The sequence below is a fragment of the Danaus plexippus genome, chromosome Z (genome assembly GCF_018135715.1).
Source record: "Danaus plexippus chromosome Z, MEX_DaPlex, whole genome shotgun sequence".
NCBI lineage: Eukaryota > Metazoa > Arthropoda > Insecta > Lepidoptera > Nymphalidae > Danaus > Danaus plexippus.
Window position 1 is genome coordinate 7,433,585 of NC_083559.1, and position 16,119 is coordinate 7,449,703.

At 30.4% G+C, this 16,119-nt stretch overlaps 1 protein-coding gene across 4 annotated transcripts in view; it reads right to left on the minus strand.

Moving 5' to 3' along the window:
- The window catches only part of LOC116777694 (intraflagellar transport protein 122 homolog), a 29,709-nt gene extending 14,048 nt beyond the window's left edge, over window positions 1-15,661 (minus strand). For 2 of the 4 annotated variants that reach the window (XM_061526422.1, XM_032671375.2), the window contains exons 1-20: window positions 15,358-15,660; window positions 15,022-15,252; window positions 14,493-14,703; window positions 14,034-14,181; window positions 13,775-13,929; window positions 13,045-13,242; window positions 11,761-11,898; window positions 11,269-11,397; window positions 10,172-10,336; window positions 9,571-9,711; window positions 9,103-9,200; window positions 6,642-6,795; window positions 5,743-5,901; window positions 4,641-4,801; window positions 4,144-4,272; window positions 3,317-3,462; window positions 2,513-2,663; window positions 1,953-2,141; window positions 1,251-1,359; window positions 850-1,009 (exon numbers count right to left, since the gene is read on the minus strand). In XM_061526422.1, coding sequence (XP_061382406.1) covers window positions 850-1,009; window positions 1,251-1,359; window positions 1,953-2,141; window positions 2,513-2,663; window positions 3,317-3,462; window positions 4,144-4,272; window positions 4,641-4,801; window positions 5,743-5,901; window positions 6,642-6,795; window positions 9,103-9,200; window positions 9,571-9,711; window positions 10,172-10,336; window positions 11,269-11,397; window positions 11,761-11,898; window positions 13,045-13,242; window positions 13,775-13,929; window positions 14,034-14,181; window positions 14,493-14,703; window positions 15,022-15,252; window positions 15,358-15,419 — 3,034 coding nt within the window. In that variant the 5' untranslated portion in view covers window positions 15,420-15,660. Of the gene's footprint in view, window positions 1-849; window positions 1,010-1,250; window positions 1,360-1,952; window positions 2,142-2,512; window positions 2,664-3,316; window positions 3,463-4,143; window positions 4,273-4,640; window positions 4,802-5,742; window positions 5,902-6,641; window positions 6,796-9,102; window positions 9,201-9,570; window positions 9,712-10,171; window positions 10,337-11,268; window positions 11,398-11,760; window positions 11,899-13,044; window positions 13,243-13,774; window positions 13,930-14,033; window positions 14,182-14,492; window positions 14,704-15,021; window positions 15,253-15,357 lie in introns of all 4 variants that reach the window. The other 2 variants (XM_061526423.1, XM_061526424.1) reach the window with 2 other exon arrangements.
- Between the last annotated feature and the right edge of the window lie 458 nt (window positions 15,662-16,119).

Genomic DNA, 16,119 nt, shown 5'->3' on the forward strand with positions numbered 1-16,119 from the left:
TAAAATTACAACATAGAATTCCATTAATATTATCATCATTGGCTTTTTTACACCTAAAGGTAATTTGTTTTTTCAGTTTACTCCCTTATTGATTAACGATCCCATTTGAAATCATATGCTGTTTATTACTTCAGACATGACCTTGTATTTTTCATGATTTTTAAAGGAAAGCTTCAGGCATTATATTTTAATAGCCTTAGGGATATCTTGTTTAAAGTCTATCAATACTGTGTAATTTTTCTTTACAATAACATCTGATTACGATGGGTCTTTTTATATTTGGCAAGAGGGACACTTTATAGGATAGGAATAACATTTTTTGTTACTTTTTAATTTATTTTAAAAATAAAACTCAAAAATAATATAATTACATAAAAATCAATTTCGCAAAAGAGTCGACTACAAAATTTACGTATTGATACTTAATATATGTAAGTATGTAAATATGTACCTATGTATGATCAAAAACCATTATAAAAATAAAAAAAATAAGAATTTTTAGAATTCACTTTTACATAAAAAAATTCACATATTTTATTTCTACGATAAGTATTTCGAATAACAATTTTCATAATATGTATTATTTCTTTGTATCTATTTAATTTCTAAGTATGGACCATAGATATATTTGGTATGATCACTAAATCAACATAATTTAGAGAGACAAAAAATATGTTAGCTATTATTAAAATTTTTCTATCTACTTCCTTCAAGGATCGTCCCCATAACTAGCACCATGTCGTATTATTGTGAATAAATTGTAAAAAAAACTTTCTTTTAATCGGTTGTTTACTACACAAAATATAGTAAAACTTAAACCAATGTATACCACTATGTTAGTTTACCAACCGTGAGTTGCCAGCGAATGGGCCAACACATGTCTGCATCTTGGACAAGTGGTAGCCAGCGCTGGCACGTGGCTACGACACCGCCAACATAGTGGCAAAATGTCTTCTGATTCAGACGAGCTACTAGCTCCGCTGTTCAGCATTAGTAACTCGACTCCTTCCTAAAAAAAACATAATATTGCGAAAAGAATTTAAAGCACTTATAAAATTTCGTTCGTTAGGGCTAGATATAGTGAGCGAGTTTCATCAACTGTAAAACGAAAACGCTTAGACAGATATTTAAAAAATAAACGTATTGGTTATTAAAAATACCAATGTATATATTAAATAATATAAAATAAAAAAGATGTACATTGAAAACAAATGGTCACTTATATAATAGATCATATATAAATAATGTACCTGAAACTTGGGTGGCACTTGAAGACCGTGTATCTTATTGAGCATCTGACGAGCCAGCGTGTTTGCATTGAGCACTTTAGCTTGTTTCGCCAAGCATAAGTATAAACAACTGGAGTGGGAGTCAAGGAAGTAATGACAAAATGTTATATAAATATCGATCTATCGCTTAAGGTTAGCTAAGTAACTAGAGACATAGATTAAACCAGTTAAACTAGTAAATTGAAATTTGCAATGAGACTTTATTTTTGGCTCAACAATTTTTTTTAAACAGTTCACTTATAATGATTGTTGTCTCGTTTAGTTTTTAATCTAAAAATTTTTATGTATATTAAGACATCTTTGCATTGTAAAGAATTAAATTTTTAAATGAAAGTGACATAGATTCATATAAAGTGGTAATAGCTTTAAAATGCTACTAAGTATGACATACCATATACATATACGACAAGATTACATATACGATACTGAAAATTGTTTAATGAATCTTAACAAAAGTTTCTGCATACAAAACCATACCAAAACAGAGGTAAACTCTTTGGTTATTTAATTTAGGCATCGATTGCAAAGAATGATCGAGAAATAATGAACGAGAAACCGGAGAACGAAGTGCCCTAAAGCGGGAAGTGTCCTCAAGCCATAGGTAATTCTTATAACTTGAATATTTGTAACGCGCCTAACAAAATCAAATTGATAAAAGGATACAACATGGAGAGTCCGGGCGGGGCTTCCTCCAAGAGTGCGAGGACGTACCTGGCGGCGTTCAATAGGACGTCCGGTTGAGACAACGAAAAGGGCTCGTGAACACAATGATGTACCGAGTCGTATGCGTTATACACACGGGACAGACGCTCGTTGTGAGCGTACTGATGCAGCAATGTAGCTCTATCCCTGCTAAAGTTACATTAATTTAGAATCCTCATTAAGAGATGTGTGCAGGTCACGTTAAGGATTGTGTCCGAGCCAGCTTGTCGAGTGAGCTGTTCTACTGGCTACAAGGTATAAGTACATCCTTTTCTATTAAAATTTCAAAAATGAAGAAATATTTCATTTTAATTGTAAGAAATCCTACTAAATATTATCCTACTATATATTAATTTTTATGTACGATTTTGTGTCAACTGCTCTAGAATAAAATAAATTAGTATTAGTGGCATTTAAGTTTTAACTTCTATTAACTACATTATTGTTGTGTATCAAAGTAGAATGATTATTAAATTTAATATGGAATTGCATAATTTTTTATTTGTTAAAACTATACAAACTTCTGTGCTGCAGTTGCTGATTCTAAGCACTGTGTTGCTAGCAAGTAATGTAAGTATCCGGCATCATTGAATCTTTCCTCTGCCACAGCATTATTTACAAGAATACTGAAAACACGCATAGCTGTTTCTGTTTCACCCGCCATATGATATGCTGCAAGAAAATTAAAAATGTTATAAGTGAATCTTTAATTTTAGCCATCATTAGCATACAAATTATTATTTATTACAAAAAATTGTGAATTAAATTTGTGTTATATCAGTTGAAGATGTTTCACTCTCTTAGGACTTAGTGTTCCGTAAAGTAAAATAAAAGTCTGTAGAATTGATATGACAAATGATAGATGTATGGTGATCGAATTTGTCCAATTTTTCTTAGTCCAAGAGGTTCAAGAATCTCCTTGTTTTTATTTATTATTCTTCACTCATTTGTTTTATGGGGATCTCTATACGATGTATTGCAAAGAATAAACTTCTCAGATCTTTGTGGCTTCTTACTCATGTGATAAATTAAGCAGTAAGTTATCGTTCTACCTAATAACGTTAAAAAAACGGAAGTGTCTAATTTCATTTTAGAGATCATTTTGAGCCAAATACTAAATATCAATCGAAACAAAACACATCTCTCCTAAATCAATTTAAATAAATTATGTAGTTAAGTTTAAATAAATTATGTAGTTAAGCGATTCAATATTTTTTTATGACCGAGTGAGTTAGTTCGTAATGGTTTAAACAGAAAGGCAGTGTTTTTGCCTTAAATTGTATAAAATGCAGTATCAATGGTAATTTTTAACGGCTTAAAGTTACCTTTTTGGGCTTCAACAAATTTGTTCTCTCTGGCCATACGGTGCGCATGAGGCAGATAAACATCACGCCTGCATTCCTCGTGCTCGCGTGCCAAAGAGAACGCACGTACCCAATCGCCAGCTGTCACAGCTAACTGAGCCATTTTCCTTTATAAACAATACACTTATATAAGACTAGCTCTTAGAGGTAGTGTCAGTGCTGGCTTTGTGCTTGTGCTTGGACACGACTTCACCCGCGTGCAATTTAATAAAAAAAAGTTATAATAATGTTGTCTAAATTAAAAACAACGAACAAATTTCAGTAATCGGTATGTTGAAGCAATAACAAAGTTATTTTATTTCAGCTATTTTTGTACGTATCTATGTATATATTTATTACTTCTGCTAATACTTCGACAAGATAATGCATTTTTTTATAGATAACAAGAAAACCACAATCTAAAATTTTATTTTGTAAGTAATGTTGTAAAAGAGATACACTTTAAACATGTATTTTCTTTAAGGCCATTACTGTAAAGTATTTGAAATATCTGGTATTATATTTCTTGTGTTTGGTGTATATATGGAAAAATCAATTTTTTAATGGATATAAATATGTAATATTTATGTTAATGAATAGTTTGGCATTGAAACAGTTTGCCTGCTTCTGTGTTGCCTTCGAGTTATAATTTAAGTGTCTTCAAAAAAAAGGGTGAATAGGCTGACACTGAGATAGCGCGTTCACCACCTACGACTTCATTTTCACCTTCCAAGGGGTGGAATAATAGTCAAGCACTATACAGTTAATATGAAAAAAAATATAATATTGGTAATTTAATAACATCTCACTTGTAATCTCCTAGTCGGTGATAGACATCTCCAGCTGTGGGGTATTCACCAGCAGTTACGAGCGCCTCTGCCAGATGACGTAAAGATTCACTGGAACCTTTGTCCATTTTGCGAGCTAGTTCTATTAGCCTGCAAAAACAACAACAACAAAAAATCTGAAATTCATTAGCAAATAATATAATCAAGTTATTTAAGAATCTTTAAAATTCATTATAAGGTACAAAAAAAAGTCGTCCATTGTCGGTCGCTGAAGTCCTTTTGTGGTCTGTACGAAATGATGAGAATTGTAGCTATTATAATATGAAGTAAGGGGATTGTTTTATGAATTCACTTTAAGGGATGTAAGCACTTTTTAAGATCGATGTAGCCTAATAAGTAAGCAAGATTCCACTACACCAGTCCAGTCGACTTTATAATAAGGTATTATCGTTAATGTTTGCGACATACAGTATACCACATGTATTCTACTGCTAAACTAACATAAATATAACACTAACATATCCCGTCGGCCGCTCTCTGCTAGTATGGTGGCAGCACTGCGCACATCTCCTGCCGCGAGGTACATCTCCGCCGCTGCTCTGGGTTCATTGACTCTTCGAGCCCACTCCGCCCTTTGACGTGCTAGTTTGGTCACACCCTCGCCCTCGCCTACATATTCCTAAAATATTCGTAAATTTGTTTTAATTTTCAAATTTATGATTAAACATTGAAGTACTCATGTATGAGATAGTGATTCGATATTTTTTTCGATTTATAAATGTTACTAATAAAAGGATCTCTTTATCAAATATTTTTTTAAATAATTCATATGTTAGTCCTTTTTACGGCACAGACTTGCATTTTTAAATATTAAATTTGGGTTATTAATTAAAAAAATAACCCAAAATAAATTATTTTTCTAAATGTTTTATGGCTCTGAACAAAAACTAAATTAAAAGCTGCCAATGTCAGTGTCAGTGGGTTATATCATAAAGATATTTTTTATGAATACATAGTTATAATGATATCGAAGAAATATGCAAGGATTTATTTTATTTTAAATATTAATATATATCATACAAACATGTTTGATCATGGCCGTTAAAGAGTATAATTAATACAAAAAAACAACAATGAGAGGTATGAATTTATAAAAAGAAAAAAAATTTCAATGGACTTAAATTCATATTTAACGTATATCAGGAACAGATCAGTATTAATTTAATTGATGTCACTAGGGTCATAGAAAATCAACATCTAAACTATGTATATCATACCATCTGACACTTTTATGAGAAGCATTCCTTCAATAAAAAAGGATTCTTATTTTTAACAATTTAAAATTCTACTTAGAGTTGTGGTAAACTGCGACTCTAAATTATGAGACTGCTATTTATATTTTTCATAAACGTAATATAGAGCTTTTAATATTATGCTAAACTAACATATATATACAAATGCGAAAAAATGAGAGAGATCCCTAATGAAGTGCTATTTATAGTAATTAGTATATAAGTAAACTGATTAGATACGCGTAGATACACAGATACGCGTATCTAAAAAAAATCATAAGATATTTTTGTTGCTTTTCAACCGATATCTATGTATTATACTACATACTTGTGCCTTATTAAACATGCGAAGGTCTAGATAGAGCGCCAGTGCCTTGTCATTCCTCGCAGCTGTTTGGAACGCCCTCGCCGCCTCGTTGTATCGTCCGCGGTAAGCCAACACCTCGCCTATTATAACCTGCCTCTTCTCACCGCTCTCCAAGCGTTCCTTAAAATATAATTAAAATTACAGTTAAATATGATAATGTATAACAATATTTTTTGAAACTATTTATTTAGGTTCTCCAATATTTAAAGAATAGAAAAATACATAGACATTTATATTATGTTTTTACCGATTTTAATATATTTTCTACATTGCTTTTAAAGTACAAGCAAATGAAGAATGAATTTAAGAGTTAATAAAACAAATATATTTCTTTATTACAAAGGTCTACTTCAGTTTTACTCATACTAATTAATTGTGAATTTTGATTACTTTAAGAACCTTTTTAGAGAAATTACACTGTAGTTAGACCCAAGATTTTCGCGAGTTCTACATAACTACATAGTTAAATAACAGGACCAACTGACAGACACTCACATCTCGTCTGCCCGTGATCACGGTTGCTGCAAAGTAACCGAAACGTCGAGAGTATGTACTTTTTTACAAAAATAAATCACGCGTAGTTTATCCGAAATATATTAGTTTCATTTAAATACATTGTAGTTGTTTCTGCTCAAAAACTATTTACTAGCGTTTTTATTGAATTTTTAAATACCCTATATAATAGAATCCTAAATTATACTGAGTAGAACACATGACGACAGCTTAATATCAGTAAAGCTTAAAATAAATTCTCCTTATAATAAAGATATGAAATAAAATGTATAACATAATTGTTTTATTTAACAATAAATAGTGGAATTATAATAATAATGGTGGAATAATAATTCACAGAGTATAACCTGTAAGTGATCAATGAGCGATAATAAGACAATATTCTCGCTCCTCTGGAAGGCCTTGCGAGCCACTTCGAAGGAGAGCTCTTCTAAGGCAGCGGTTCCAAGACGCTCCCAGTCCAATGCTGTCACTCCCATACAAGCGACTGCATACGCTTCGCTGTAATGTACAAATTACAATTAACTTTATTTTTAACTTAAATTAAATCTTGTACCGGGAAGAATATCGTCGACGTTGGACCCCTCTTTTTGTGGCGCCATGTATAAGATAATAAAATACAAAAACACACATTTATCTTCATACTAGAAATTGAAACTATATAAATATTCTCATGTTTGACTTCACTCCTAAGATAACATTTGTAGAAAGTGCTTATTAATGTTATATTAACATAAATTACTTCTTATACAACTAGAATATTGAGCTACAAAATAATGTGTCCAGTGTAGATTGTTTCTAGGAAAGTAATCTCTGTAACTATGTCTGATTAATTATAAGCGTGAATGTTCTACTTCACGTTTATTTATTTTTAAATTGTGTAAAAATAAATAACGATTATTGATTGATCATTCATTCTATGTGTGTCGATGTTCTTAAATTTGTTAGTATCATTTAAATGGAGTACAAAATGACTAGAATATTTTTTTATGTCAACAGAGGTTTTAAAATATGGATTTTGGTGGTACTCCTGCATTAAAGTAGTGAATTTTAAAATAATAACAATAGAGCCATTATTGAATTCGGAATTGTACAAATACTGGGTTCTTTCAACTTATAAAACAATTTGATCAATTGTTAATAGATTCCACCCATTAGTTAAAAGACTCAATAAGATTCGAAGACTTATTATTTACTTCTTTATTGGATTTACTAATTTATACGAGCCCGTTCTCTTTATCGTTATCATTCTAAATCCATATGATAATACAACATTGACCTGACGTTATCCCACGAATGATTAAGGAAATGTGCCTGCGCAATTACTATTTAGCTTCTGAGCTATGTGGGCAGTGCATCTGAGGATATCTCACCGCTCATATGAGCGTATATACCCCCGATGGGTAAATATCCCAGGAGATGACTAGCATTTGCGAGCAGCAAAACCTTATTATTTTCGATGTGTTATAATAAAATGAAGTAACATAAGGAAAATTTATTTCACTTATACTTTATTGACACTAACTCTTCAAATTCCTGTTACCTGAGAACCTTTTAAGGACCTTATTGTTAAATATAACTGCTTGGTTGGTCGACGCAATTTCTCTTCTGTGCCGACTGAATGAACATTATGTGTTTTTTTTATTGGGCATATCCGAACAACGTTGCAGGTACCAGCATCATTTATAAATGGTGTAGTTATTGCAAATGATGATTTTTATAATATTTATATAAGATTTACAAGCTTTCTGTCTGTTTTATTCCGAGACATAGGTTTTGGATTGATATGTATAAAATATACTTCGTATCTGAGTTTATTTAAAATTCATTTTGAAGATTTTGACATTAAATGTCATATTTGCCAACATTTAAAAATATTACTTCAAGTTTAAATTCGTTTTGATACATTTAATAAGATTGTCAGTCGTCAAAAATTATCATTTCCGATTTCCCTAGATGAAGGAAACAAATCTTTACTCAATGTCGTTCATAAATGTTTGTTATAACTCTGTTATATCTATAGCTGCTAATTCATTAAACATATAAATAATTATTTTGAGTATTATTGAAACTTATTCAGGTCGTTCTACACCGAGTGGTGTTGTTTTGAAATAACACCTTTTTTTTTCTTTAAATTTAAAAATATGTATTTTACTATTTCCAGTTGGCTGTGTAAAAATATATTTTTTACTTAGTAGCGTATTATTATTACTTTTTTAATGTAGTTCATACAAAATAAGTTATTTTAGATTTATTTATTTGATATTACATAAGATATCAAGAAAATTATCTGAAGATAAACCGGAATCCTTCTGGCGTTTGAGTACTTTTATGTATTTGATTAATAATCGGAATATTTGCATTAATTTGAATAAACGTAAAGTTTTTATTTGATACTAACATTTTATACTTAACGTATTTCTTAATTTATTAAATGTGAAAATTTTTACACTGACAATGATTTATTTTAACTTCAAAAACTAAATGCGATCTAAGACTTTCACGAGTATTCATTTAAATCAAACTAATATTTTCCGATTTACTGCGCGTATTTTTATTCTTTTACCAACTCACGTTTCGGTTACTTTGCAGCAAGCGTGATCTCGCAAAGATAAGGTGAAAAAGGGAGTATGTGGCATAATAAGTTGCTAAAATAATTTAAAAAACACGCAGTAAATCCGAAAATATTAGTTTTATTCAAAAGCTTACGCTTTAGATATTTTTGTAGGAATGATATAAATATTTATTTCTTATTTTATATTATATGATAAATTTTTTATTCATTTAAAATAAGTTAAAAATGCTTACTTGAACATCTTTTGTTGTACGTACTGATGGACAGCGTGAGATAGAGGAACATTGATAGTCTGCATCAAATTGGCTTGCAGACAAAAAACACGACCACCCTGAAAATTAAAAAAATAGTATATGATATGGATAATGAATTAATAAAAATCCCATTTTCAGTACGCTGTTAAAAAACAGTTTTTTTTAAATATGGTACCTTATATAATAAGATTCACAAATATAAACTAACAACATATTTATTGATTTGTAGATCAATGTGTTAGAAGTAACTATACATTAAAATATTATTAGCTACGATTTCGTGTGTTCTGATATGACCTTTATTAATTAAGTTAATATTTATATAAAAATATTAATAAATTAGGATTACACTACACGATCAAGGAAGTTTTAAGGGTGAATCTATACATATTCTAAACAAGTAAATGTAAATTCTTTGTTACACTGAATGGAATTATCGCATCATACCTGGAAGCCGACAACGGAGCCGGCCAGTGGTTGTGTTGCTGGTGGAAATTGTCCCGCCTTGATTGACAACAAGCCGTTACCAGAGAGACAGAGAAGTTCCTCGCACCATGAATTCCACGAAGCTGATGACACGTTCTCCTCCTGATTGAATAATTATTAATACTATAAGTAATATACACACAAGACGATGATTGGGGATCTGTAAGATATAACAGCTGATACTAACTTATGACGAATAAGGAACAAGATCCTATTAACGCCTTAAATTCAAAAGTAGACGATTACTTATTGTCATATAGGAGGGGATAATTCAAAAATTACTATACGGTTTATCTGTAGAGAGAGGTAAAAATAGTGTATACAGTGTTTTCCATGCGACTTCATCAGGATAGACTTGGACATTAGGCTCGAAACTTTTTAAACAATAGATATGGTAACTAACCGGCACCTACATTTAAAGTGTGCGTCACGTAACGTCGTACATAATACAACTGTAATTCCTTGGTTCGCGTTGGTTACAGTGAATATCAAGATAAATTATAAGTCATGCATCTAAGCTAATTTATTCAAAAGCTTAATTATAGTATTGAGTTTATTCTACCGTATATTGGAGATCCCCAGCTGGGAGGCTGTACACGCGGCAGACTGAGTTCTCATCCACGACAGCTAGCCGGCCACGTGAGGCGCTCACGTCCAAACAACGGACACTACCCGCAGTCTGCACAACCATCCTAGCCGTACCTTTGTTAGGCTCCACCTGCCATATCTGCGTATATCTTGTACGTTAATATATAGAAAGCTTTTTAATTTATTATCATCAAATGTACAATTGCAATAATTTATTGCGCTTTGCTGGACGTTTTTATTGATGTTCCTGCACCATTTATACAAGTTTAGATTTATTCGCCAATAGACTTTTATTTTGGTAATTTACATCAAAAAAGAATTACCAATTTTTTTATTATTGTGGCAATGTGTATTTTATGTCATAAGTACGCAATTCGTAGTGGTTAATATTGAAACGATAAATTTTAACATAATTTACAATTGAAAGCACAAACGGTGGAGATCTGGAAATATGAGGTCATATAAATTTCATGCTTATTTACAAATGCTTAGCGCAATGCTTCTGATGGGATAATCGCAGTGCTTATATTTATTAACAAATAGTTTCTAATTTAATCATTAATGATTACCATAAAAAATATGTACATATCATTTTTAGCAAAGACAGGACAGTGCAATGGAAACTATATTACATAGAGGGGCCAAAAACAACAAGAATCACAATTTTGTAATTAATTAAAAAACCAAGTACAAATAAATTTCATTTTTTCCATTCATACTGATTATATAAGAGTCAAATAGAAATTTAGGGTCCATTTGTGATATTAAAATAATTGCATTTTTTTATATATATTATCACCATCGCTTAGGCATTATGAAAGCATAGCTTCTTTGTGATTTCTAATAAGCAATGTTAATTATAAAACAAAATTCGCTTAGAGCAAAAATTAAATACAATTTTTTTATATACTTAATAAAACAACTAATAATATTATCAGTTTGGAATTTACGCAAGCATATTTGACTGGCATTTCAAATGGCCCCGGTACACTTAAAATATACCCAAAGTTATAGTAACAAATATTGCTTATTTAAAATTATAAAAATATTTATTATATTGTATATATATACCTGTCCATTAAGCAATCCTAAGAGTAATACTTCTTCAAAGTATAAACTAGTAACTTTGACGTAACGTATCGGTGATGGGACGGTCCATGATTTTGGTATCTTCAAACCGATCATTACCAGTTTTGTGTCCTGCGATATAATGAAAAATACTTAATCAGTTAAATTTATAAAAAAAAAGAATAAATAATGGACTAAACGATGGTTCATGCAACTGGTGTTCTTGATTTAAAACAAAATACGCATCAGCTATTTAGAGAAATGTAAAAATCACACAACTTTTTTTTATTATCATGGACACCGTACAAAAGTAAAACCTTGAAGCTTAAATCGGGCCATGTATTTATGTTTTAGAATTAATCATATTCTCGTTCTCACAACAGACCAAGTCGCTAAAAGAGTAGCAAAATAATTAAAATTATATATCATCAGTATACAATGCTGTAACTCGTTTTGTGGCGAGAAGGTAATGATATTATATAAATAGATGTCTACCTGACATAGTAACAGGGATTCGCTGGTGGCTACCAACAACGAACATTCAGATTTCTGAACCAACTTCTCCTTGACGCGATATAACATGCCCTCAGGATCACCTTGTTCATAAACCACTACCCTTTCGGGGAGTTGAACCTGCAACACATTTATAAAGGATTTATTAAAACCAACAAAATGTATTTTTTGGGTTGAATAGGTACCATTCAAATATATGTTAACTTGTTTTCCATGTGTACTAGGGGAAGAATTTTAATTGTATTTCATTTGTAACTGCAATACACACAATCTTTTATAAATCACCTAATATATTATTACTTAAGGTTTAACTACAGAATGTATAACATAAAAATAGCAAGAAGACATTGTGACAGACTTCAATACATATTATTAAACAAAGTCCCTCGCCGCGTCTGTCTGTCTGTCTATTCGCGATAAACGGAAAAACTACTGCTCCGATGGTCAAACAGGTATCACCACTCAATAGCGTCATCCTCGAGGAAGGTTTTATTATATAATTTGTTTAGTTTTTGTATTTACTTGTGTATACATTAATGATATTTGTTGAAGATGTCGGGAAAACATGAGCCGTCCGAGAGTTTTTAACGAAGACGCTACCTAAAGTCTTTGAGATATAACAAAATGATATATGGTGGAATTGTGTATTTTATATAAGTCTACAGAAAAGTCCGCGGTGGCATATGTCTATAACTTAAAGATAACATACTATATATTCATTTTACAACTTCTAAAAATTGGCATTCCTAAAGCGTGTATTTGAAAGCCTTTTACATAAATACGGCATTAAGTCTTATCAAAATATATTACTTCGTTTTGAAGCCTACATCAGTATCTGTAAATTACTTTTTAAATAATTTAAATCGGGTGTTTCATGTGAAAGTTATTATAATATAAGTTTGTTAATTCTCAAAATTAAATAGGCTATTTTGTATTTTTTGTAAAGAGCCCTTGCGAAGCAGGGGCTGGTACCTAGTTTTTAATAAATACATAATATGACAATTTCATAAAATTTAGCATCTTATTGGAGAGTTCTCATAATTTATTTCTAATCAAATATAACAGTTCTACACAATTGTATATACTACATATATAGTATTGATAATATTTTTCTTATTTTTTGCATATTAAAATATGCACATTTCAGATTAGGACGACACAAAGTATTTTATTTCAACAAAAGTCATCAGTGGGTTAAAGTATTATGGTAGCAAAGTAACACATATATGGTTGGTACCAAAATAATTATATTTGAGTGATACTTACCGCCAAACGATGTTTGTAAATAGCAATCTTTTGCACTCTATCATGACATTTAATCCGAACCTTATTGCCCGTTGTTAGGTGCTGTATAATAACATCTGTCATATTTTCTCTATAAGCATATCTCTCTCGAAATAGCCCATGAACTGTGTTGAAGACAACTTGGTAACACCAGAGAGTTCCGTCTTGACATGCAACTGCCTGTAATAAGTGTTGCAGGATTTTTACAATGTATCAGAAACTTGTGGAGTATGATTATTATAAAGTTTTTATTATATTACAATTTGTTAAGATTCCTAAATAGGAGTTGTTTCCTATAATATGAGGAATGCACTCTTCATAAAAAAACATATTTTAGTGCTAAGTAATACATAAAGCATTCATTGTGACTTTTAATTTCTAGTCTACAGTTTTTGTTGGAAACTGAAATCCGAAATTTAATTTATAAGAAAAGACAAAGTGAACCTATGTGTAGTATGACTTTTTATAATATTAAAACCATTTCACTATCAGTTTTAGACTTTGAAATGATTTATCATTCATTTTAATTGGTAAATTATCACCTCTGATGTCTTAAAAGACTTGTCATTTCAAAAATAAATCTAATTTATGAAACTAAATTAAGTTATATTTAAAACATTTTTAGTTACAAACACTAAACCAAAGAAGTAAAAACTAAAAACCTATGATTATTTGCAAAACAATGCATCAAAATAAATAAAATGATAGTTACCATAGTGTTTGTAATTGGTGATGGTGCAATAGACCATACCCAGTCCAGTGATGTATTTAATATTGATACTCCTTCTGAGGTAAGTATGGCCCAACCCCCCAAGCCACCAACTAATATCAAGGCACCCAAAATTGTCATTGAAACAGCCGAAATTTCTGTTAATAATGTTATGTTAGAATAAGATATTATACAAATCAAATAATTTAGCTTATAAAAATTGTAATTGACATATATAAAATAACATATATTTCAGTCAAACCTATATTTCTTTCTTTCAAAAGAGGTTGTCCCATCATATCATAAAATGATAGGGTATCATTCCAGTCTGTAACCAATAATGTGTTCTTATAGAATGCTACAGCCCACACTGCAGCATCTCTTGTTATTCTGGTAATTTCATCACCAACCTGTAATCAAATGTTTAAGAGTCAATTTTATATAAGTTAATAGAGGCTATTCAAATCACTTCAATGTTGAAAAAGTTTCCTAAAAAATTACTATTTCTTAGGATATTGTAAAAATGCACAGACAATAAAAATTTCTTTAGTAGTATCACATGTATAGTAGATAGTATTAATAGCATTTTTTATTTATCACAACAAAATTATTTTTGAGAAAACTACATTGAGTGTTAAAACTAATTTAACAATTTTTTTTTAACTATGACATACTATGATTTTGTTAATTGTAGAATGACCACTATCCGCTTAATTATTACCTTATTGCGAATTGAAACTATGCCACTAGCAAGTCCAATAGCTAGGTATTGACCTGTTGCTGCCCAAGCACAACTAGTAATCCGACCTGCCACTCGATATTTCTGAACAGCTTTGACATCGGCTGACCAGAATGCAAAATCAGAGAGTGCGCATGAAGCTAAGTGATAAGTGACCGGATTATATGCTACACATTGGATTGCTTCACTGTGTCTGAAATCAAGTATTATTTTAAAACAAATTAATATAAGATAAATGTCAATATTTAATAATCATAATGTTTTTGTGTTTCCTTTTTTTTCATTCCCGAGATATTGGTAATTATTAGATTGAATGCTTTTGCTAAACCATAATTAATACAAGTGTTCTATCATAATATGATATATTATTTAAATTCTATTTAATAAAAAATACCTTGTATAAACATTTAAGTATTAGTAAATAATTAATAAGATTAAAAATAAGGTCTAAAAATGTAAAGCTATCCAAAAAACCCAGGTTTCAATCAATTACAATTTATAGGACACTTACGAATATTTAAGAACACCTTCCATTTTAGATGTCCATATGATTACATTTTTGTCTGCACTACCACTAGCAAACTTTTTGCCATCACTGCAATAAGCTACAGTATGAACCATTCCTTTATGGGCCTGCAGAAGTTGTAACAGTGAACCATCTCTTGGGTCATAAACCATGACCTTTTCTCCAGCACCTACTACTAATTGAGTGCCATCTGGACTGAAGCATATTGCGTGTACACTGAAATAACGACTTACAAATATTAAGATAATAAAATTGCTTTATTAGTGGTTCTTTGGAAAGATTTAATTTAAATTAACTGAGTAAAATAATTTCGCTGCACACCTCGAAAACTCAATTTTATCAGCTTCATGAATTTTATTTACCCACTTCGGAACAGTTCTCATTTTGATTATATTCTGATTTCAATCGTATTTTTAAAAAATATAATTAAAGAGTACTGAACATTCATAGAAAAGTGTATAATTTGGTTGGCAACGGCTTCTTAAAAAGTGTAAACAAATAAAGCACAAACAAATATCTATGGTTATAACTGAAACGTAATCTTCTAAGTAAAAATCTTGCACCAATAAGCATTTAACGAGTGTTCAATGCAAAAGAAATGATGCAAACACATTTTTATATCCTTTTTTATATAAACAACAAAAATTATTCAAATTTAAATTGTAATAGAAGACATTGACATTTATAATTTGACATTCGCTAGTCAAAAGAGTAGAGACACCATAGACAACAGTCAAACCAGGCAGACAAAAAACTGAGCGTAAAAGGTTCAGTCACAGTCTTTTTCCGAAAAGAAATAATATTAACTCTAATTTCTGATATTTTTTTACTAAAGTATTTTTTATAACTTAGAATGATGTGTCACTAGAAACATAAATAGAAATAAAAGTATCTATAATAATTTTATTTTACTTCTAAAAATAAGTTTTGTTTTTGTATCCACACGCAGTGGTTCCAGTGTATAGTTTGTATCATTCGAAAGTAATTGAAATTTTCAGTTTGAAATTAAATCTACAATCGTTTCAACTTTTACCATGTATACTAAATGCAAATTGTAAAATAACGTATGTCAGTACTTTAATT